Here is a 25,076-nt window from a genome sequence, read left to right on the forward strand (position 1 = left end):
ACAAAGTGCAAAAATTCCACAGTCAAGGCTGTGGAACTGATTTTAGTTCAATTTCAATTTGATCTCAAGTAAAATAATAATAACCTGCAAAAAATAATGACTATATTTTTTTCTCAGTTTGATGTGAAAAAAAAAAACAATATCACATTTTGCCTGTAAATAATGACAACTTCAAATTTTTGTCTTTGTTTGAATGCAAAAAAATAACTTTAAATTATGACAATATTTACATGTACAAACTATCCTCTAACAATAAAATATGAATAACCTGAACAAATACGAACAACCTGAAATGTCTAAAGAAAATTAAGCACAATTTTAACTATTTTCCGCCTGTTACTTTCTGCCAGTCTTTAGTATCTTTGTAGATCTGATCCATAATGTACATGTAGAAATGATAAGTTGAGGCAGAATATTGTTAATATTGCACTTATTTTTCTTGAGAAATTTCAGCTTTTTCAGGTTTTTCACATCTTTTTTGCTTGGATAGTTTATTAAAGTAAGTATTTTCATAATTTAGTGTTTTTTTTTTCACATTATTTATAGGTTATTATGTAATTATTTTACTGGTCCGGCCCACTGGAGATTGAATCGGGCTGAATGTGGAACCTGAAAGAAAATGAGTTTGAGAGCCTTGCTTTAGGTTATGGTTTCAGTCTTTCAGTTTGGTGCATTTCACCTCTCCTTGTTTTGTTTACCTCTTCATTCCTGACACGTGGGGAGGATGGGATGGTGGAGGGAGGAGGAGGATGGGATGGAGGGCGGGAGGGAGGGAGGCGGATTATCGCAGCGTCAGTGCCCGGTGTCCTCTGTAGACTACAACAAACACAACAGGAGTGACTGAGAGAAAAGCGCACAGGGCACAAACCCATTTCCACGCGTTCGTCCTCCACGCTTCAGTGTCAGCATCTCTCCGAGCTCCAGCCAGAAAAAACACACCAACCCCTCCTCCTCCTCCTCTTCCGCCGCTCCAGCATGTCTCTGTCCGGCTCGCAGACACCAGAGGAGGGACTGTACGGTGAGTGAGGGCTGGTGGGAGAACACGGACCAGGCCGGTGGGCTGTTTTTGTGTCATGACGTGGGTTTATGGGCTGTGTTTGGTGCGCACACGCGTGTATCAAACATACATGATGATTAAAGTGTGCAGTGTAGGTGGGTTGGATTATGTAAATTCCACCTAAATGCACCACAAAAGTCTATATTTCTGCACACTTACTATGTATATTTCTTTAATTATCATATTGATAATATATTGTCCAGTACATATTGTACAAATGGCTGTTTTGTGTCTTAATAGAGTGTTTTAATATGTATGTTTGGGGTCTGTGGATAGATAGATAGATAGATAGATAGATAGATAGATAGATAGATAGATAGATAGATAGATAGATAGATAGATAGATAGATAGATAGATAGATAGATAGATAGATAGATAGATAGATAGATAGATAGATAGATAGATAGATAGATAGATAGATAGATAGATAGATAGATAGATAGATAGATAGATAGATAGATAGATAGATAGACTTTATTACAGACTCATGGTCCACATTAAAAAGCAAACAGACAAATACAAACACAGTGCCCCAGTTTATATTGAAAAAGTGGATGATGGTTTTTTTTTTTTTTTTTTGGGGGGGGGGGGGGGGGTTTGATGAACCTGATTTAAAAAGTGAAGGGGTTTTCTTTTTTAGGCATATGAAATATTATGTTTTCAAACACTGTTTTGTTTTGTTTTTTCTTGATAAATGTTTCATTTTTGATGTTGCTCAATTTAATTTTGAGACACTTTTTTTTGTAGAAGTCTATTTTTTTTTTTTTTTTTGAGGAGATAATTCTTTTTTAAAAATCATTCAAGTTTATTTTATTTCTGTGTAGAATTTTTTTTTTTTTTTTTTTAAGTTTTTTTTAAGAATAGTTTTAGTTTAGATTTTTTTTTTTTTTTTCATGCGTGTATCATGCAAGTGTATTTCTATCCTTTTTTTTCTTATAGTGGATAATTTTTTGGGGCTATTGCGCCTCTGGGCCACAGTAGTTCAGACATGAAGTGATTAAAAAAAACTGAAATGTTCATATGATTCCACTGATGGGTGATACAACTATATTTGGCATATTACATATAAAATCTATTATAGATAGATAGATAGATAGATAGATAGATAGATAGATAGATAGATAGATAGATAGATAGATAGATAGATAGATAGATAGATAGATAGATAGATAGATAGATAGATAGATAGATAGATAGATAGATAGATAGATAGATAGATAGATAGATAGATAGATAGATAGATAGATAGATAGTGCAGCAGCACAAACACTAAAAATAGAAGAATAAAAAATGGAACACAAAAACAAACACATTATACATAGATAGAGATTTTTTTTTCTTTTCTGACATATTGATAATTTCTTCCTGCTACTTTTTACTTTGACTTTAATTATTTTATTATTGCTTTAACCTCCTAAGACCCTGGAAATGTCAGCAAAGTACCAGCTTTTTTGTTTTTTTATTAAATAAGTGCCTATATTGGAAACATCATGATGCAACAGTTTTTTAGATGCAGTTTTTACAATTTTTATGGAATGTCCTCTGTGGTGGACAGTTTTCTTTTTTTCTTTTTTTGTGTAAAGTTGTGAAACTCTTGTCCACAAATGTGAACAGAAAACCCATAGCTGGGTCTGAGGAGGTTAAAAGGTTATATATACAAATTTAGTTACATATCTGTTTAACAATGTTAAATAACAAAGTCATATATATTTTTCTCTTTGTATTTTATATTTCACAAGTGTATATTTTCTGTTTTCTGTATTTCCTGCACTTTATTTTTTTATTTGCTGCTGTCAACTGAGAAATTTCCCCATAGTGGGATTGCTAAAGTCTGTCTTATCTTATTGTATCTTTTAAAAAATAAAAAAAATAAAAATAATAATAATAGTTGAGTTTCAACGAAGACACCATTATTTGGTTTGTTAATCACGTGATTTATGCACTGCCTCCATGGCGACGCAGAAAAATAAAATAGATTTTTATTCCATTATTCATTCATTATTTATATATTTAGCTACGTATCTTTTTAGTAACTTCCAATTAAATAATATAACATGTAATACATATTTTTCTCTTCCTATCTGATATTTCTCAAGTGATTTTTTTAAATGTAATTTTCAGTCAAAATAAAAAATACGCCCAGAGCATTAAAATATTTCCTAACTGAACATGTTTTGCTCTCCATGGCGATATGGGTCGTAGGAGGTTAATTATACTTGAATGGAGCGACTGTAACACCCAATAATTTCCCTCTGCCATTAATAAAGTATTCCGATTCGGATAAATTCACATCAGTAAACAAAGGTGATCAGTGACCCCTGTGTAAAGCTCAGGTCTCAGTTCCATCCATCCATGAGGACATAACACCAGCAGGCTGTCCGACTCAGAGCAGGTGTTAGAGGATGCACACACAGAACTGCCAGGTTACACTGGTCATTGTTGTCGCCACTGCCACTGTCATTGTGTAAACGGATTCCATGACTCACCTGTTTGTATCTCTGTAAGCCAATTAAACCGTTGGGATTTCCTGACACTTATATAGCTCCGGTGCGTTTTGTGCACACATAATATTCTGGGTAGAAACAGGAAACCAAACATGTGGTGGAGGAGGAGCACTGACTAACACTAAGCAGAGAGCAGGCATTCATAAAGGAAATAAATCTGTTGTGATGCAGTTCATTGAGTCTTTTCACATCCAGCTCTTGTCCATGTTACATAAAGCTGATTTGGCAGTGCCCCGGATGGATGTGTACAGCAGTGCACAGGAACTGATTTAGTGCTGCAGGATGGCGACACATAGACAGGCCAAACACCAAGGCAGTTATGTCATAACTCCCCTCTGTTGGACAAATAACTAGGGCAATGGCACAGTTTTCCAGCTCCTGCCCTCCCTCCATGCCTCCATGCCTCCATGCCTCCAGCTCTGTACCCACTCATATCTCCCTCTCTCTGCTGCAGTTTATGCACTGTGTCATAAACCCATCTAAAGTGGAGATTAGAGAGATCAGATGAGAGCCAAGGATCCTTTTGGTACAGGCAGATGAGGTGTTGATATTTTTGTAAGCGCTGCCTGTGACGGAGCGTGGCGCAAACAGCATGACAGGAGAGACAGAGAATAACAACCAGGGTAAGGAGGGAGAGGATGACTGGCTAATCTCAAACAGAAATAAGATCTTACGTAAGCAGACATGCTGTGGGCCTCAGTTAGCCCGGCCCTACTGTTTGGCTGTTGGTCATGAACGCGCATCATGAACAACAGCGGCGTGCGTGCGTACGTTCGTGTGCATAAATCCCTTCCTGCTCATAGACTCAGCAAACCTGCGTGTCCATTCATGCTCTCATTCATTCATATCCTTCATTATGAAAGAATAAGGGCCGTGAAGAAGTCATCTGTGTGTGGCTGCCTTCGTGTGCTATAAGGATTATGGGAAATATTACTTACCAACTCAAAAATTGCACCTGAACGCCCCCTCATGATGTATCATGACAAGGGATGTTACGATATGAAAATTTCATATCATGGTTATTGTGACCAAAATTATCACGGTTATCATTATTATCGCGGTATTGTTGAAACTGTGCTCCAAATGTTCAAAAAGTACTAATACACACACTGAAATAATTTAACCAAGGTGTATTTTGGAAAAAAAAAAAAAAAAAATTTAATAATTGGCACAATATACCTACTGTTGGCAGAAACATTTAAGTATTAACCCTTAGTGGTCTGAGCCTATTTTGTCTGTTTTTAGTCCTTTTGATTTTGCCTTATATACTATATAAACAAATGTTTACTATACCCATGTTTGGGATTTTTTTTGTCAGCACAACTTCATCTATATCATCTGTCTATTATTTTTTTCACTTTAACCTACTGTATCAACATAAAAGGCCAGAAAACACAAAACTATATAAAATCTGATTTGAAAAATGTATATAATTTATTGTATAAATAACACAAAGATGTTTAACGTACCTTTTCAAAGACTTTAAAAGTGAATATTGGTTCCAAATATTAGGTATAGAAAATTAAAATTGTAATAAATTAAAACTATTCTCAGATATTTGACATAAAAGCAGATCTTTACATAGGCATTTTCTCCGGAAAAGTGCGGTAATCACACACGGTATTCATGGTAATTAGAATTTAAACGGTAATACTAACCGTCTGCAATTTTACCACGGTTTATCGTTATACCGGTAATCATTACATCCCTAATCATGAAGTATCCACTTTGGAACTGGGAAAAAGATGATAATAACCTTTAAACTTTTCAACATGGTGGAGAGCAATGAGAGATACGTAGCAAATGATGATTAATAATGCTTTTATTAATGTTCTGCTGCTGTTAGCTGATGATTTTGTACATTTATAGTATACGCAATTTGCAAAAAAAAGAACAATTTTACAAAAAATTATGAAAAAATTGATGTTTGTGTGTGTGTAGGTTCACTCTGGCTTCATGCATCAAGACATGCATTAACAGGTCAATTGGTGAAGCTAAATTTCCCATATATGTGAATGTGAGGGTGATTTGTTGTTCATCTCTATATTTGTCAGTGTAAACATGTCCCTGCGACCACGGATAAAGTTCAAAAGATGAAGAAATTAATGAACGCCCTCATTAGTATTGTAGCTTATTTTGGCATCGATCCAGCTGATGTCATCCTGCTTATGCATGTGCTGATGTCAGCATATCAATTGCCAAGTTTGAAGTAAATTGAAACAAAATGATGCTTTTATAGACATTGGAAAATTTCCCCATTATAAGTAAATGGGGAAACAAAAAAGATTTTAAAAATTCATGACAAAATGGAACTTTGACCTACTTTTCCCAAAATGTAATCACATCTGTTTTAGGTCATCTATTTTGGCTGGGTTTGGTATGAATTCAGCCAATGGTTTGCCACTACAGACATGTAAATTTTCACTCATTATAACTAAATGGGGAAAAAAAACAGATTTTAAAAATTCATGAAAAATTGGAACTTTGACCTACTTTTCCCAAAATGTACTCACATCTATTCCGTGTCACTGGCAATATATAAACCCAGTTTGGTATGAATTCAACCAACAGTTTTGCCGCTACAGACATGTAAAATTTCGCCCATTGAAACTAAAGGGGAAAAAAAGAAGATTTAAAAAATTCATTAAAAATTTTAACTTTGACATACTTTTCCCAAATGTGTAATCATATCTATTTTGGGTCACTAGCAGTCTATAAACCCAATTTGGTATGAATTCAGCCAATAGTTTTGCCGCTACAGACATGTAAAATTTTGCCCACTATACAGTAAGTAAATGGGGGGAAAAAAAGAAGATTTAAAAATTCATTAAAAAATTTGAACTTTGACCGACTTTTTCCAAAATGTAATCACATCTATTCTGGGTCACTGGCAATCTATAAACCCAATTTGGTATGAATTGAACCAATAGTTTTGCGGCTAGAGTGTTAACAAACAAACAAACCGAACCAAAAACAATACCCCTTGCCTCCCCTTCAGGGGTGGAGTAATAATAATGATAATAAAAAAGGTTTTAGCAGATAAATTAACATGTCCAAAACTGTTTTACCCAAGTAGCAGGTCACAAATAAATTGTGTGTCAGCCTTTTTTCTTTTTTTTTTTTGGATACAACAACAAAAGCAATTGAACCCAACGCACTGGTAATTTCAGCTTCACAAGTGGAAAGGCTCATCTTCCCGATTGCACCTGAAGGCAGCATTAAGCCTGGGTGCGTTTGTTTCCACCAGCTTATGTGAGCTCCTCTCATGTCATGTCAGGACAACTTAGTGGGTTAAGTCACCATATGTCAGCAGCCAGCAGCACACACACACACACACACACACACACACACACACACACACACACACACACACACACCTGTCCACTCACACTGGAGACTCCTGTCAAGGCTCAAATCAGCATCAGTTTGACAATATTTCTGGAGATTATTATCAGACAGTGAAAAGCAAAGTATAAATACTATATAATATATGATTTACAACAGCAATTACAGCAATTTCATGTTTGGATTATTTTTTAATTGTGAGTGAGTGAGTGAGTGAGTGAGTGAGTGAGTGAGTGAGTGAGTGAGTGAGTGAGTGAGTGAGTGAGTTGGTTTTTGCTGTCGAATGAATCACAGGTTCAGATGAAAATGAATGTGGGTCATTTTTGGGGTTGTAATACAAAAACTACAATTTCATGAAATCTATAAAAGGTTAATGGAAAATTTAAATGACATGACATCAATGACATATTTTTTTGAGGAACATCTGGAATATGAAATTAGAACAGCTTTTTATTACAAAGATATTGTAAGAAAACAACCTCAATGAGTCATAGTAGATTAAGTGATGACAGAGGGGAGAGGGGGATGACCCTTTGGGACAGGTTTTGGGATTACATAAAGGTAGATAGGTCTGCATGTATGAAGGTATGAGTGCACATGTACGTGTGTGTGTGTGTGTGTGTGTGTGTGTGTGTGTGTGTGTGTGTATGTGTGTGTGTGTGTATACAGATATTTATTAGTTGATATCATTATGTACCCACCTTCTTTTGTATCTGTTGCCTGTCTTTTATTTATTTATTTTATTTTTGATCTTTTATGTTTATGAGATAAAAAGTATGTTGAGTCTGTCACCTGAGTTAATTGTTAACGATATACTTCCTGTTCTTGTATGGAGAAACATATTAAGTTTGCCATGTACCAAGCCTTTGAAAAGTTCAATCAAAACTTGGATTTCAAAAAAAAAAAAAAAAAAAAAAAAATTTGGAGCCAAGGTTACAATAGTTTGGGATTTTTCATTATAGTTTAGTTTTATTTAGTTTTGGCTTTTTTTTCTCTAATTCAGTTAGTTTTAATTTGTTTTTAGAGCAGGTTTGCTAGTTTTTATTAGTTTTCATTTTCTTCTAAATGTTTAGTTTTAGTTTAGTTTTAGTATTCATTTCAGTTTCATCATATCTTTTCTCTTCTTCTCTGTCGTCGTATTCAAATAAATCCCAGACAGGACTCTGCTGCTTTCTTCCAACTTTAGTCTCCATGTTTCCAGGTAGAGTGGGGACCAGAAGACGACTGGAAACCACACGTGAACACAAGTGACGGACCGTGCAGTGTCGTATGGTGCCTCTAGCTAAAATTGCTCAAGTGAAATAAATCGATTTCATATCAATCCGACATTGACAAAGACAAAAACTAAGGGAATTTTATCCATAATTTTTATATGTTTTAGTTACAGTTTCAGTTAGTTATCGTTTTTTCTTTTAATTATAGTTTTTATTTATTTCAGTTAACGAAAATGTTTTTTCAATTCTAGTTTTCGTCATTCCGTTAGTTTTTGTTAACAATAATAACCTTGGTTGGGACTAAAAGGTTGTAACCCTCTGAATTACAGACTAAAAAGCCTATCAGAGTTATGTTTTGGTGTTTGTTCTTGCTGACTGCCTCAGCATCCTTCTAAGCCAGGGGTCTCAAACATGAGGCCCGCGGGCCAAATGCGTCCCACCAGAGGTTCCAATCTGGCCCATGGGATGAATTTGCAAAGTGCAAATATTCCACAGTCAAGGCTGTGGAACTCATTTTAGTTCAGGTTCCACATACAGACCAATATGATCTATAGTCAAATAATAACAGCAGAAGAACCGACAAAAAAGAATGACTCCAGATTTTCTTCTGGGTTTGATGTGAAAAAAATAATATTACATTATGCCTATAAATAATACAAACTTGAAATTTATGTCTTTGTTTTAGTGTAAAAATAACATTAAATTTTGGAAATATTTACATTCACAAACTATCCTCTAACAATAAAATGTGAATAACCTGAACAAATATGAACAACCTGAAATGTCTGAAGAAAATTAAGCACAATTTGAACTATTTTCTGCCTGTTCCTCAGTGTTTAGTGTCTGTGTAGATCTGATCCATAATGCACATGTAGAAATGATAAGTTGAAAGGACAATATTGTTAAAATTGTACTTATTTTTCTTAAGAAATTTCATTTTTTTCAGGTTATTCACATCTTTTTTGTTTGGATAGTTTATAAAAGTAAGTATTTAATGGGGTTTTTAGTGCACTTAAACAAAGACAACAATTTGGAGATGTCATTTATTTATAGGTTATTATGCTATTATTTTACTAGTCTGGCCCACCTCAGATCAAATCGGGCTGAATGTGGCCTCTGAAAGAAAATGAGTTTGAGAGCCGTGCTCCAAACCATAAGGTGTGAATTTCCCTGTGTGTCTTCAAATTGTTGTTGTTTTTTTTAATTTTAAACACAAACTTCTGATTTTCCTGATGGTCAGTGAAAGTGATGTTCAGGATTTGTAAACAGAGTAAATAAGTGTTTAGTGTCTTTGTAGATCTGATCCATAACGCACATGTAGAAATGATGAGTTGAGGTAGAATATTGTTAAAATTGCACTAAATTTTCTTAATTTTAAAATTTAAATTTCAGTTTTTTCAGGATATTCACATTTTTTTGGATAGTTTATAAAAGTAAGTACTTTCATGGAGCTGTCATTATTTATAGGTTATCATGTGATTATTTTACTGGTCCTGCCCACTTTAGATCCAGTTGGGCTGAATGTGGCCCCTGACAGACAAAGACTGTGACACCCCTGTTGTAAGCCGTGCTGTTCCCCTGTTTCCCCGTCAGGCTCATGGGTGGAGCTGGAGGAGCTGATCGCAGCCGTGGGCCGCAGGGACAGTGTGCCAGGGCCGCAGGACAGCGTCTCCTCCGCCCTGCAGGGGGAGCTGGAGAGGATCCTTCTGGAGGCACAGCTGGAGTGTGAGAGGAGTAGAGACAGGTAATGATGCAGTTTGTTTGGGTGCAGTTTTTGTTTTGGTGTGCGTTTTGGGGCGTCGAGCTGCGCGCCGAGCTGTAAATAATCATTTGTACAGTAATGAGTTACATCCCAGGCTCAGTGGAGCAATGGTGGTTTTTCATAAAATGTGTTTACTCTCTCAGTGTTTGTTTTATGGGAAATGTAAATGTTTATTCAGTCACAGTTGGCGTGTATCTCTTAAAGTAAAAGCACTGTTAATGTCTCTGCTGTGTACAGCCCTCCACAGGTGGGTTCTCCACGGTCCACTGGTTCCCCCAGACCGTCCAGTGAACAGGACAGTGACTGCATCACCATACAGGTACATGTTTACAAAATAAACACAGCAGGCTTCTAAAATGCTAGAACAGGGGTCTGCAACCTTTATTATCAAGAGACATTTTGCCCCCTCTTCCGCCGAAAAAAATAGTCTGGAGCCGCAAAAAGAAACAGAGCTCATAAACTTTTAAAAGTTTTAATCTTTTTTTTTTTTTTTTTTTACATTTTATCTGTTACAACCACTGAATACAGCAAACAGAAGTGCAGTGTGGAATGGATTCTGGAGTATGATTACTCTAAAAGTACACAGTAAAAGTAGTTCATAGTATTTGTGCTAGTAGTACATGAAGTACTAATACCACATATACCAAATTCATGAGGTACTTTTTGGAAAAAATAATTTTATTCATCATTGAATTTAGTCTTAAAGCCTATTTCAGACGAAAACAAACACTTTTGAAGCTTGGAAGGATTTTTGAGTATGATTACTCCAAAAGTACAAAGTAAAAGTAGTTCATAGTATTTGTGCTAATAGTATATGAAGTACTAATACCAAATATACTGAATTCATGAGGTACTTATTGGAAAAAATAATTTTATTCATTATTGAATTTAGTCTTAAAGCCTATTTCAGATGAAAACAAACACTTTTGAGGCTTGGAAGGGATTTTTGAGTATGATTACTCCAAAAGTACACAGCAAAAGTAGTTCATAGTATTTGTGCTGATCGTATATGAAGTACTAATACCACAAATGCCAAATTCATGAGATACTTTTTGGAAATCATAGTTTTGTTCATCGTTGAATTTAGTCTTAAAGCCTATTTCAGATGAAAAAACAAACACTTTTGAAGCTTGGAAGGGAATCTGGAGTATGATTACTCCAAAAGTAAACAGTAAAAGTAGTTCATAGAATTTGTGCTAATAGTATATGAAGTACTAATACCAAATATACTGAATTCATGAGATACTTATTGGAAAAAATTATTTTATTCATCATTGAATTTAGTCTTAAAGCCTATTTCAGACGAAAACAAACACTTTTGAAGCTTGGAAGGATTTTTGAGTATGATTACTCCAAAAGTACACAGTAAAAGTAGTTCATAGTATTTGTGCTGATAGTATATGAAGTACTAATACCACAAATGCCAAATTCATGAGGTACTTTTTGGAAATCATAATTTTGTTCATCACTGAATTTAGTCTTAAAGCCAATTTCAGATGAAAACAAACACTTTTGAGGCTTGGAAGGGAATCTGGAGTATGATTACTCCAAAAGTAAACAGTAAAAGTAGTTCATAGAATTTGTGCTAATAGTATATGAAGTACTAATACCAAATATACTGAATTCATGAGATACTTATTGGAAAAAATTATTTTATTCATCATTGAATTTAGTCTTAAAGCCTATTTCAGACGAAAACAAACACTTTTGAAGCTTGGAAGGATTTTTGAGTATGATTACTCTAAAAGTACACAGTAAAAGTAGTTCATAGTATTTGTGCTGATAGTATATGAAGTACTAATACCACAAATGCCAAATTCATGAGGTACTTTTTGGAAATCATAGTTTTGTTCATCATTGAATTTAGTCTTAAAGCCTATTTCAGATGAAAACAAACACTTTTGAAGCTTGGAAGGGAATCTGGAGTATGATTACTCCAAAAGTAAACAGTAAAAGTAGTTCATAGAATTTGTGCTAATAGTATATGAAGTACTAATACCAAATATACTGAATTCATGAGATACTTATTGGAAAAAATTATTTTATTCATCATTGAATTTAGTCTTAAAGCCTATTTCAGACGAAAACAAACACTTTTGAAGCTTGGAAGGATTTTTGAGTATGATTACTCCAAAAGTACACAGTAAAAGTAGTTCATAGTATTTGTGCTGATAGTATATGAAGTACTAATACCACAAATGCCAAATTCATGAGGTACTTTTTGGAAATCATAATTTTGTTCATCATTGAATTTAGTCTTAAAGCCAATTTCAGATGAAAACAAACACTTTTGAGGCTTGGAAGGGAATCTGGAGTATGATTACTCCAAAAGTAAACAGTAAAAGTAGTTCATAGAATTTGTGCTAATAGTATATGAAGTACTAATACCAAATATACTGAATTCATGAGATACTTAGTGGAAAAAATTATTTTATTCATCATTGAATTTAGTCTTAAAGCCTATTTCAGACGAAAACAAACACTTTTGAAGCTTGGAAGGATTTTTGAGTATGATTACTCCAAAAGTACACAGTAAAAGTAGTTCATAGTATTTGTGCTGATAGTATATGAAGTACTAATACCACAAATGCCAAATTCATGAGGTACTTTTTGGAAATCATAGTTTTGTTCATCATTGAATTTAGTCTTAAAGCCAATTTCAGATGAAAACAAACACTTTTGAGGCTTGGAAGGGAATCTGGAGTATGATTACTCCAAAAGTAAACAGTAAAAGTAGTTCATAGAATTTGTGCTAATAGTATATGAAGTACTAATACCAAATATACTGAATTCATGAGATACTTAGTGGAAAAAATTATTTTATTCATCATTGAATTTAGTCTTAAAGCCTATTTCAGATGAAAACAAACACTTTTGAAGCTTGGAAGGATTTTTGAGTATGATTACTCCAAAAGTACACAGTAAAAGTAGTTCATAGTATTTGTGCTGATAGTATATGAAGTACTAATACCACAAATGCCAAATTCATGAGGTACTTTTTGGAAATCATAGTTTTGTTCATCATTGAATTTAGTCTTAAAGCCAATTTCAGATGAAAACAAACACTTTTGAGGCTTGGAAGGGAATCTGGAGTATGATTACTCCAAAAGTAAACAGTAAAAGTAGTTCATAGAATTTGTGCTAATAGTATATGAAGTACTAATACCAAATATACTGAATTCATGAGATACTTATGGGAAAAAATTATTTTATTCATCATTGAATTTAGTCTTAAAGCCTATTTCAGACGAAAACAAACACTTTTGAAGCTTGGAAGGATTTTTGAGTATGATTACTCTAAAAGTACACAGTAAAAGTAGTTCATAGTATTTGTGCTGATAGTATATGAAGTACTAATACCACAAATGCCAAATTCATGAGGTACTTTTTGGAAATCATAGTTTTGTTCATCATTGAATTTAGTCTTAAAGCCTATTTCAGATGAAAACAAACACTTTTGAGGCTTGGAAGGGATTTTTGAGTATGATTACTCCAAAAGTACACAGCAAAAGTAGTTCATAGTATTTGTGCTAATAGTATATGAAGTACTAATACCACAAATGCCAAATTCATGAGGTACTTTTTGGAAATCATAGTTTTGTTCATCATTGAATTTAGTCTTAAAGCCTATTTCAGATGAAAAAACAAACACTTTTGAAGCTTGGAAGGGAATCTGGAGTATGATTACTCCAAAAGTAAACAGTAAAAGTAGTTCATAGAATTTGTGCTAATAGTATATGAAGTACTAATACCAAATATACTGAATTCATGAGATACTTATGGGAAAAAATTATTTTATTCATCATTGAATTTAGTCTTAAAGCCTATTTCAGACGAAAACAAACACTTTTGAAGCTTGGAAGGATTTTTGAGTATGATTACTCTAAAAGTACACAGTAAAAGTAGTTCATAGTATTTGTGCTGATAGTATATGAAGTACTAATACCACAAATGCCAAATTCATGAGGTACTTTTTGGAAATCATAGTTTTGTTCATCATTGAATTTAGTCTTAAAGCCTATTTCAGATGAAAAAACAAACACTTTTGGAGCTTGGAAGGGAATCTGTTGTAGGATTACTCCAAAAGTACACAGTACTCATACTCATACAGTCGCTCTATGAAAAGTATCACTATTTATGGAAATGATTCTCTTCAAAACTCAACACTTCCTCTGCAGTTCCTAGTTGTACTGCTCCATATTCTCCGTCTGGGTTCACATCCGGAAGGAAAACGGACAGAATTACCTGAGTACTATACAAAGGACGGACAGAACCCTCCGTCTGTATCCATCTGCGTCTTTAACGTAGAGCATAAATGAGCCCTTACTTTGGTTGAAGGCACATTCGCTCCATGCAGCTCATCTACCGTAACTGTCGAATGAGTAGCGCACAAGAAAAACGCTAGCGGCTGGTTTGACCATGCAGAGGAGAATGGCGGCTGGCTTGACTGTAGTAAAGGGAGGAGCCACTACAAGGAGTATGAAGAGACGCATGAGGCTCTGGAGCCGCAGGTTGCCGACCCCTGTGATAGAAGGAGGAACCAAATAAGGCTGATATCATAATTACACATTGGAACAGGATAAAACAGATTAATCAGCTGAAAAGATGTCAACTCAAAACCTCCCACCCTTTGACACTGAAGACACATTATTTATGTCTGAAATGAAGGACCTTCAGCGTCACATCCACGTCAAAGTAATGAATACCCAAAGGAAGAATGTGAACGTCAAAGGAATTCGTCAAAAATATGGAAATGACCATAAAAACCTAGGTTGGAGACTTTTATCTATTAAGAAATATTTTTCCCACAGTCAGCATTTCCAGTTAAGAAGCTTCTGTTGAAATGGACAATTCAACATAAGTCTGTCACTAATCAAATGTATGCAAAGAAATTAGTACATCCATACAATTAACCATACTTCAGTGCCATTATATAATCGCTGAAGGCTACAATTTTAAGAGTAATTGTCTCTATGAGCCAAGAAATGTCCCATCTAAAAAATGTAAAATGAAAATCACTATATTCTTTAATACTATTTTTAATCCATGAAGACCCAAACGTCCATCTATGACCAAATGTATCTACTGATCTAAACTATTTAATACCTGTTGATCCACTAATCCTATCAATACATGTAAATAATTGGTGTAAAATGCAGTTCTTCATCTTTTCATGGTCATCAGATATGACCCATTTGGACGTTCAGAGGCTCTGTAGTTACCATGGGAACACTGTCATCTTCTACAACATTGATTCACCAGTAAAACCCATGGACTTGGATCAGTGACAGTGGATGGAGACAGTTGGTTTATGTTCAATTATAGACAGATTTTACTGAAAAAGTCACTTTTTCTTCAGTTTTCTCAGTTTTTGATATAATAACTGTTAACTTTAATCAGAGCTTTTATGAACATCTACATGATTAATAAATTTAATGTAGGAAAATACCTAATTTTCACTGAAAAAACAAAACAAAATACAGAAGATAATATTGCAATAAATGGTGATAAATCCCTTAAGGAAGGTTAAATATAGAGAAAAATTCGTTTGGGAACTGCTACAAAAGTAATAATGGGTCCTGATGAGTTAAACTAGTTTAAGTTTTTATGTTTAAAGTGAAAAAAAGAACCTGTTTCAAAATGATCCGTAATCTGGACATTGTTCTTATTGTGTTAACAAAACAGTTAAGGGTCAAATGATAATCACGAATTACAGAATCACAGTCAAAGAACAGGGTTCCATTAAATAATACTGTGACCTGAGAGAGTTAAATGAGTTGTTTTTGGTATTCTGTTGGATTCCTCTGTAGGTTTACAGCCGGTATACATGCACTAATGACCAGCACTGTCTCTATAATGATTTATTCTTGTTTGCGTTTCCTTCTAAATGTTGCACCCAATTTAATCCTCATGTTGCATGATTATCAGGAGGAAGCGGAGCGACGGGTGGACACCGACTGGGTTTGGGATTGGTCCAGCAGACCTGAAAATATGCCACCAAAGTAAGTCTCCAGATCATCGAAATCCATTCATTTATTCATTTATTCATGTATGTATGTATATATATATATATATATATATATATATATATATATATATATATACATGTTTTTTTATTTATTTATGTATTTACTTACTTACTTACTTACTTACAGTCATGGAAAAAATTATTAGACCATCAAAAGTCATCAAAAACAGTGGTTATGGGAAATGCTCAAATATCCAACCCTTCTGGGGGAAGGTTCACTCAGCTCTCTGTGATGTGTTGGGACATGCAATCCCAAATTCTTGTCTTGTTCTTTACCTCGGACATTTGGAAGAAACGGTACATAAAGAAGACAGATATCTTGTCAAGATCCTCCTGGTGGCCGGGAAGAAGGCCATAACAAAGAACTGGCTTCAGACTGATGCTCCGTCTGATAAACAATGGCTTTCAGTCATAGATGACAGACTTGTCATGGAACATCTTACATATAAACTGAAGTTCAAAGAAAATCTCTTTATGAAAAACTGGGGCAAATGGCTGACATTCAGAGACAAATGTGTCTATTAGACCTTAAATATTCTGACACCAACACAGGCTGTTCTTTTCATTTGTTTTTTTCTGTTCTTCTGTTCTTTCCCTGCTCCTCAATTTGAGGAGGTTGTATTGTACTGATAAAAATGAGAAATAAAAATTATTAAAAAAAAAAAAAAAGAAAAAAAGAAATGGTTCTGCAATCCAGTCCTAACTCCAGTATGTATCATGTGACTAAAACAGACAGAAAAGAAAACATGGAATGAATAAAAGCACTGTTTTTCAGTACAATGCCATAGATATTAATGTAAGAACTGAAGTGATTTTGGTTTTAAAGGCTGATTTCAGAGCTGACATCTGTCCATTTTCCGTCTTTTCTTGATAATAACCAAAATCACTTCAGTTCTTACATCAATATCTATGTCATTGTACTGACAAAAACAGTGCTTTTAGACATTCCATGTTTTCTTTTCTGTCTGTTTTAGACACATGATACACACAGGAGTTAGGACTTGAATGCATAACTACTGTTTCTGATGACTGTTGACGGTCAAATAATTTTTCCGCGATTGTTCCTTTAGTTGTACCAGGCATTAAAATGAACAAGAAAACAAGGATGGTCTAATAATCTTTTTTTTTTTTTTTCTTCCGTGACTGTATGTATTTATTTTGTTTAGTTAGCTAGTTAGTTTGTTTGTGTGTTTTTTTATATTTTTCTATTTAATTTAGTTGTGAAGCATCCTTCCCATATTCGTCAGAGTACTTTCATTGAATAAGGATTTATTTTTAGAGCCTGATTTGGATTTTTTTTTTTTAGTATTGATAATACAGATTAGTTCATATTTCCATTCCATTTTATCCTGCTGATTTTATTAAACAATATATGACTGTTTGAGAGATACAGAGATTGCATGAGCATAAAAGTCCAATAACTGGGAGTAATCTGATAAATGTAATAATCAGATGTGACACATTTACATGCACTTCAGAAATGCGGTCATTGAAAAACCCAGGTTTACACGCTCCAGTCCATTATGGGATTTCTTTTGGAGTAAGTGCGTACATAGTGACGATAGAGTTAAACTTCCTGTTATTGAACCCGTTTACATGACCATGAAAATCCGATAAAAGGGAGTAATCCGATAATTGCTGTAATCAGATGTGATGCGTTTACATGCACTTCAGAAGTGTGATAATCGTTAAAAAACTGGTTTTCATGTTTTAGTCCATTATTTGATTTCTTTTGGAGGATGTACGTAAGTTATGACGTAAGACGTATACTGTCATTTTCAAAACATCTGGTCTTGTTTTGGTGACCATGGCAACGCCTACAGTGTCAGCATTAGCCGTCCTAATGTGGGAGGAGCTAATAAGACTACAAAATAGGTCACATGTTCATTTTTTTTGTTTTCCCTTTTTTTCTTTCTATTTTTTTCCTTTTTTTTCTTTTGCTATCCTTCATTTATTTTTTTGTTTCCTTTTTCTATTTTTTCTTTTTCCTCTTTTGCTATCCATTTCATATTTTTTCTTTTTTCTTTTGCTATCCTTCATTTCATTTTTTTCTTTTTCTATTTTTTTCTTTTTTTCTTTTGCTATCATTTCATTTTTTTCTTTTCTATTTTTTCTTTTTTCTTTTGCTATTCTTCTTTTTTTTCTTTTTCTATTGTTTCCTTTTTTTCTTTTGCTATCTTTCCTTTCATTTTTTTCTTTTTCTTTTTTTTCTTTTGCTATCCATTTATTTATTTATTTATTTTTCTCTTTTGCTATCCTTCATTTCGGTTTTTTCTTTTCCTATTTTTTTTCTTTTTTTCTTTTGCTATCTTTCATTTCATTTTTTTCTTTTTCTATTATTTCTTTTTTTTCTTTTGCTATCCTTCACTTATTTATTTTTTATTTTTCTCTTTTGCTATCTTTCATTTTGGTTTTTTCTTTTCCTATTTTTTTCCTTATTTTCTTTTGCTCTCCATTTAATTTTTTTTCTTTTTCTATTTTTTTCCTTTTTTCTTTTGCTATCCTTCATTTCATTTTTTTTTCTTTTTCTATTTTTTCCTTTTTTTCTTTTGCTCTCCATTTCATTTTTTTCTTTTTCTATTTTTTTCCTTTTCTCTTTTGCTATCCTTCGTTTCATTTTTTTTCTTTTTCTATTTTTTTTCCTTTTTTCTTTTGCTATGCTTCATTTCATTTTTTCTTTCTTTTTCTTTTTCTCTTTTTTTTCTTTTGCTATCCTTCATTTCATTTCATTGGTTGTTTAGCTTTTTCCTTAGGCTCACAATGTCGCTGCTTAACTTCCATTTATATTGTTTTTTTTAGTTTTTTTTTTTTTTTTTACACAGGCGCAGATGTAAAAAACCAAAAGAAATCAGATTAACCTGTACACATGAGTAAAGACATGGGAAAAATCTAGGTGTGGTAATCAGATTTCTCACAATCAGATTACTGCTGTTATCTGATAAAACATATCAGATTATACTCTTTATATGATCACTTGAATCGTCTGATAACTCCAGAAATGGGCTCATAATCTTAGTATTGGTGTGCATGTAAACAGGCTCATTGACAGCAGGAGGATGACAGCCCATTCAGTGTTTTGAAGTTGGTTTCAGGAAAATACCAGTGATTCGTACAAGACATGTGAATCACTGTAGTATATATTTAACCTGCAAGTCTTGACATTTAATTTTCTGCTCGACAATAAGTCTGTTTGACAGCTTTAAGGTCCTCGCGGTCTGTCTGTACACAGAGCTCTATGTGCTTTAGTTCATTCATATTCTTCTCTCCTGTGTTCTCATTATCTGGATGTTTTTATTTTCTGTCTGTCTTCCTTCCCTCTCTCCTTCATGTCTCATCTCTGCTTTCGTTTTTCTCTCCACTCTCAATGTTTTTGTCCACTGCCAAGCAGGGAGTTTGTGTTTCAGCACCCAAAGCAGCAGGGCTCCCTCAGTGTTCGGAAGACGGAGGTGATGAAGAGGGGGATCTTCTCGTCCGATGTTCTCCTCATCCTCGTTCCGTCGCTGCTGGCGTCACACCTGCTCACACTCGGAGTAGGGTGAGGCTCACACACTTTATGATTCCTTCAACAAATATAAACGTATTATTCCTACAACTCAGCGATAAAAAGATGACACTGGTCAACAACAAATTTATTGTTGAAGTTTTTTGAGCTGATTTAGGATCATTTTGGTGTGCTGAATCCAAAAATCACATTCATTTTGCTCAGTCAGGTCAACTTTCTGAACTATGCTACATATTGGCTTTTTAACATTTTTGCTTACATTTATGGGCATTTTCACATCATATGATAGAAAATTCTTTCATATTTCTTGCAATAAACGAGTTCTGAAGATTTTACTTTTGCCAATTTATGATTAATGGTTTTTTAATATTACAGGTGAATGAAATGGCTTCGACTAGAAGATCTTGCAAAAATAAGCCTGACGTATTCTGCTACATCTGCGGTGAATACACCATTGTACCTAACAGGAATCAAGTGATCAAATGATTTTTTTTCTCTTAAAACCTATTTTGGGTGAGAACTATATAAAAAAAATCAACTGATAAAGTCACAAAAATGTAATCAATTTTGTGAGAAGATCAAATTGTTCAAAATCAAATTAGCAAAAAAACCTGACCTGATTGAGAAAAACAGATGTCATTTTTGGATTTAGCGGTCCAAAATGGTCCTAATTCAGTTGAAAAAACCTAGACAACTTGCAAAAAACATTTTTTGTAACCCAGTGTGATCAGTGTATTTTCTTTCCCATAATGATCACTAGCCATATTTACTGAAGTAGAGTCTGAAAAGTATCTGTTAACTTCTGAATTTCAACCCAGACCTGCATTTTCATATTCACAGTGTAATAATAGGTAATAAATATGGCAATGCATCAAGGTTATGATTGTTAACAATAACTAACAAAATGACAAAAACTAGAATTGAAAAAACATTTTCGTTAACTGAAATAAATAAAAACTATAATTAAAAGAAAAAACGATAACTAACTGAAACTGTATTGTGTGCTTACAAAATTAACTAAAACGTATAAAAATTATGGATAAAATTCCCTTTGTTTTCATCTTTGTCAATGTCGGATTGATTCGAAATTGATTTATTTCACTCTTGCAATTTTAGCTTGCGGCGCCAAACGGGCACTTCTCATCATTTGTAGTTTAGAGTCGTCTTCTGGTCCCCACTCTACCTGGAAACATAGAGACTAAAGTTGGGAGAAATCAGCAGAGTCCCGTCTGGGATTTATGTGAATACGACGGAGAAGAAGAGAAAAGATATGAAAAAACTAAAACTAAACTAAAACTAAGCATTTAGAAGAAAATGAAAACTAATAAAAACTAGCAAACCTGCTCTAAAAACGAATCAAAACTAACTGAATTAGAGAAAAAAAAAAAGTCAAAACTAAATAAAACTAAGCTATAATGAAAAATCCAAAACTATTACAACCTTGCAACGCATTCCATTCACTGAAGAAAAATCTTTTTAGACCCCCTTATCTCATAATTTAAAGAAAAGCTCTTATAATTATTAGATAGTGTATCTTGTTACGCTGAGAAAAGTTAAGTCTTTCAATAATCCTACTATTGTCATATATAAAATAAATACTCATGAAAATGTAAAATAATGAATGAATGTGTATAACGTCAGTGTGTCATCATGGACACATTTAACATTTATTACAATTATGACTTAAACTAATGATAAAAATGGTTGTGAATGGTTTATAATTGATAAATAGCAGACGTTAATCCATACAGACCCAAACATCCACCATCGACCAAATTCATCAACTGATGTAAACTATTTAATACCTGCTGATCAACTAATTATATAAATACATGTAAATAATTGGTGTAAAATACAGTTTGTCATCTCTTCGTGGTCATCAGATATGACCCATTTGGACGTTCAGAGGCTCCGTAGTTACCATGGAAACACCGTCATCTTCTACAACATTAATTCACCAGTAAAACCCATGGAGATGGATCAATGACCATGGATGGACACACTGGGTTTATGTTCTGTTAATGATAGATTTTGCAGAAAAATTCACTTTTTTCACCTTTCTCTGTTTTTAATATCATAACAATCAACTTTAATCAGAGCTTTAATGAACATCTACATGTTCAGTAAAATAAATATAGGAAAATATGTGAATTTTACTGAAAAAAATGCAAAATACAGACAATTATATTATAATAAATGCTGATGAATCACATAAGAAAGGTTAAATAGAGAAAAAAATTACGAAGTGGCTATTGACACAGTACTGTGGCACAAATTATCGGTTTGTCTATTACCACAGAGCCAATCAACACCCTCGTTATATCATGTCTAGACTGTCATGTACATCCTGAAAAGGACCAAGGCAATCATATGGTGGATAGGTCAATCCAATAAACAAGGGGGGGGGGGGGGGGCAGATCTGCCTTGGTAGAGGTCTGTGCTCTCCGAGTGCTTTTCTAGTTTCTTTTTTTTTTCTTAGGATTTGCAAACAGAACTGAGAAGTCACACTGCACACTACTGCATCTGTTTAACATGTAGCTCTGCCCACCTTCTCCAGCCTTCAGAGCAAAGAACATCATAAAACAACATATAGAGTATTTAGAACACCAATTCCTATTCTATACTATATATTATCACTAATTTGTCATTTCTTCCATCAGTTCTCTCAGTACTGTGGTAGCAAAATGGACAAAAGAATGCACTGAACTACATGCCATATATCACCACAGTACTGTGGCAACAAGAGGATAATAAGTAAAAAAAAAAAAAAAAAACAAGAGGCAAATGAGTTCATGTAACAGTGTCCCTGATTGGCTCTAGTACAAATGCTAACATTTGATCGGTCTGTGGCAATAGACAAACCTATATTTTGTGCCACAGTACTGTGGCAGTAGCCATTGCCAAAAAATTTTATTTGGAAACTGCCATAAAAGTAACACTGGGTCTTTATGGGTTAATCATTGGTTCACATTAAATGACTGAATATCTCAATATCAACAAGAAAAGCACTCAGAGAGCGCCGACTTCCACTGAGGCAGATCAGTCCTCCCCTATCACCACCAAAATGTTATTATTTCTTACTTGTGCCAGTATCAACATTTCCTGAAAATGTCATCCAAATCCATCTGTAACTTTTTTAGTTATCTCGCTAACAGACAGACAAATAAACAAAAAATCACCCCCCCAAAGATTGATCTGAATCCTCAGTCTTCAATATCTTGTAGAACCTGTTGGGAACTTATTTTGTATTTTTTTTTACCAAGCACTCTGACCATTCATTGTGGAGTTACACATACATATGTTGAAAATATCCCTATCTCCCAATGATAAAGAATCCTTTTAAAAATTCCTGGATCCAGACAGTGATCCGGATCATTCCCAAAATCTAATCATTTGTTACTCGCCCCATTTCAGACATTTCCCGAAAATTTCATCAAAATCCGCCCAAAACTTTTTCAGTTATGTTGCTAACTAACCAACAAACAAACAAACAAACAGACAAACAAACCCTGGCAAAAACACATCCTCCTCGGCAGAGGTAATAATCTTTGAGCTCCATTCACACACCACTACGACATTCACTTGTTCCAAAAGCCTGACAGGCATCCCATGCCTAGTTACGGTTGCTATCGTAGGATTGGACAGTAGCTGCTTCAGGGAGGAGCTTAGCAAAGGGTTAGTATGTATTTGTACAAGATGAAAACCCTTTGTTCACCAGTTCCTCTCTTATTCTTTTTTTCTTTTTAGGATCTACATAGGAAAGCGTTTGGCTGCTTCCACCACTAGTACACTGTGACCAGGGCTTCAGGGCCACGGCCCCATACACTACAGATCTGTCCAATAAGGCGACAGTCGACCCTCTGTACTGCACTAATCCACCTCCTTCTCTTCTTGGTCAAGAGGAAACCATAGGACCCTGCCCGTCTGTACCTCTGTCTCTGTATTCGTCCGTCCGTCTGTCTACCCAGCAGCGCTCTGCCAGTCTGTCTCTGTGTCAGCCTCTCTGTCAGTCGGTGCACGTCGTAGGGCCCGGGGAGGGACGGATGCCAACCACTGAGTCAGACTGAGGTCACTTTTACTCTTCCACAGAGTAGCACTGATCTCAACCAGCGAAAGCATAATCAGAAAGGGAGAAGAGATCGCCGAGATGCAAGGGAAAGAGAAAAAAGTTTTACTCAGCTAGAAGAATAATCCCCTCGGTAGGAGGAGATGAAGATGGTTAGCTGGAAACTGGAGCATTCGGATGAAACGAGGAAGATGATATGTGGTAGCCTTTCGCCCAACCTTACAGAAGAAAAACATCTGTCATTTGTCAAAAGTAATGACCTCGTGTAAGACTGAGCTCCTAAAAGCAGCTCCTTGAGTCTTCCTGCCCTGATGGTGTATCGAACTTAGACAGATTCTGCCAGCTGAGCGAACATACGAGCGGCTCTGGTTGTGCTTTTTGTCCCAAAAACCAATTAAATATTTGACCTCCGGCAAAGACAATCACGATCCCATTAAACTTCACTCCTCAAAACCTTAATGTGACTTTTGGGTCTCCTTTTTCTTCACCCATCATGACAATGTCTCTTACTCACATCGTTTAATAAATGCAGTGGAAGGGAATCACTTTCAGCCAGCCAAGCACAAAGATCTGCTGAAGTCAGCTCATACTTTATGTGTTCCATGTCCTCCGCTGTACATGTTTAGTTTTGTGATTATTTGTATGTAATCGCAAAAAAACAAGGAGGTTTTTACTGCCTACTGTGCTGTTAACAACCTGCAAATGAACCACAGCATCTGTTTAAAATTTATCCACTTTTCCATGTGAGGCAAATCCCCTTTAGATTTGTCCCGATAAGCTCTTTGCATGTGTTGTGTGTGTTTTTTCTCTCTGACCAGACTCAACTGGTGATTACTCATCGTCTCGTCTGACCAAATTCATGCAGAAATGTTATGACATCACGGCGGCTTGTTTCATACCATCTGCCTTTGTCATTCCTTACCTCACATAAGTCCTCCTTTTCTATTTTTTTTTTTAACAAGCTCCTGCTTTGACCAGTCAAGGATTTGACATTTTATTGCTTTCCCGTAAAGTGGGGACCCGTTTCCTCTTAACATCTCATGAAAATAGCTGGTCTGCGTTTTGAATGAAGGGTCTGAGAGGCACGCTGAGGTTTTGGCCTGAGCTGCCGTGGGAGTAAACGTGCCTTATTTGTCGTCCTGCCTTACCAAGCCCAATGGCTTTATCAGCCATTAGTGGAGTGTTTGATGTGAGGGCTCCCGCTGAGCTTGTTAAGCTACTTCTACACGCACCGAGCTGACGATGCAGCAACAAGCCTGCACAAAAGCACCTGGTTTCCATTCACACACTGACATGGAACACACCCGCATGGACACATACAGTATGAACTACACTTAATACATGCTTTGACTTTGCTTTTACAAAACATACAGAAGAAAGCTCTTTGTTAATCAGAAATATAAAGGTAGTTTTACCAAAATTACATTAAAAACAAGTACCCAGGTGATGATAAATGTATTACACATACACCATACATAATGTCACAACAGTAGAAAAAAACATAGTTACTCAGTATGACTAAATACCACAATTTACAGATGAAAATGTCATTTATTTAACTTATCACAGAGACATGCGCAGTTATAGTGAGAGGTTA

General features: G+C 34.8%; 1 protein-coding gene across 2 annotated transcripts; it reads left to right on the forward strand.

The window, feature by feature from the left end:
• The first annotated feature begins 792 nt into the window (after window positions 1-792).
• Window positions 793-23,938, forward strand: LOC115429956 (BCL2/adenovirus E1B 19 kDa protein-interacting protein 3). 2 transcript variants are annotated; one of them, XM_030149796.1, is made up of 6 exons: window positions 793-1,018; window positions 9,715-9,865; window positions 10,121-10,202; window positions 15,812-15,885; window positions 19,297-19,446; window positions 23,161-23,938. In XM_030149796.1, exons 1-6 carry the CDS (start codon window positions 976-978, stop codon window positions 23,207-23,209), a joined length of 549 nt encoding a protein of 182 aa, XP_030005656.1. In that variant the 5' UTR covers window positions 793-975; the 3' UTR covers window positions 23,210-23,938. The 2 variants fall into 2 exon arrangements, with proteins under 2 accessions (XP_030005656.1, XP_030005657.1); XM_030149797.1 differs by having other exon boundaries at window positions 796-1,018; window positions 19,300-19,446.
• The last annotated feature ends 1,138 nt before the right edge of the window (window positions 23,939-25,076 follow it).

Source organism: Sphaeramia orbicularis, chromosome 12, assembly GCF_902148855.1.
Source record: "Sphaeramia orbicularis chromosome 12, fSphaOr1.1, whole genome shotgun sequence".
Lineage (NCBI taxonomy): Eukaryota > Metazoa > Chordata > Actinopteri > Kurtiformes > Apogonidae > Sphaeramia > Sphaeramia orbicularis.

Excerpts from the sequence above, each read along its gene's own strand:
- LOC115429956 (XM_030149796.1), top strand. The coding sequence starts at position 976 with ATGTCTCTGTCCGGCTCGCAGACACCAGAGGAGGGACTGTACG. Across the intron at positions 1,019-9,714 it reads ACCAGAGGAGGGACTGTACG|GCTCATGGGTGGAGCTGGAG; the intron begins GTGAGTGAGGGC and ends TTTCCCCGTCAG. Across the intron at positions 15,886-19,296 it reads CCTGAAAATATGCCACCAAA|CAGGGAGTTTGTGTTTCAGC; the intron begins GTAAGTCTCCAG and ends TCCACTGCCAAG.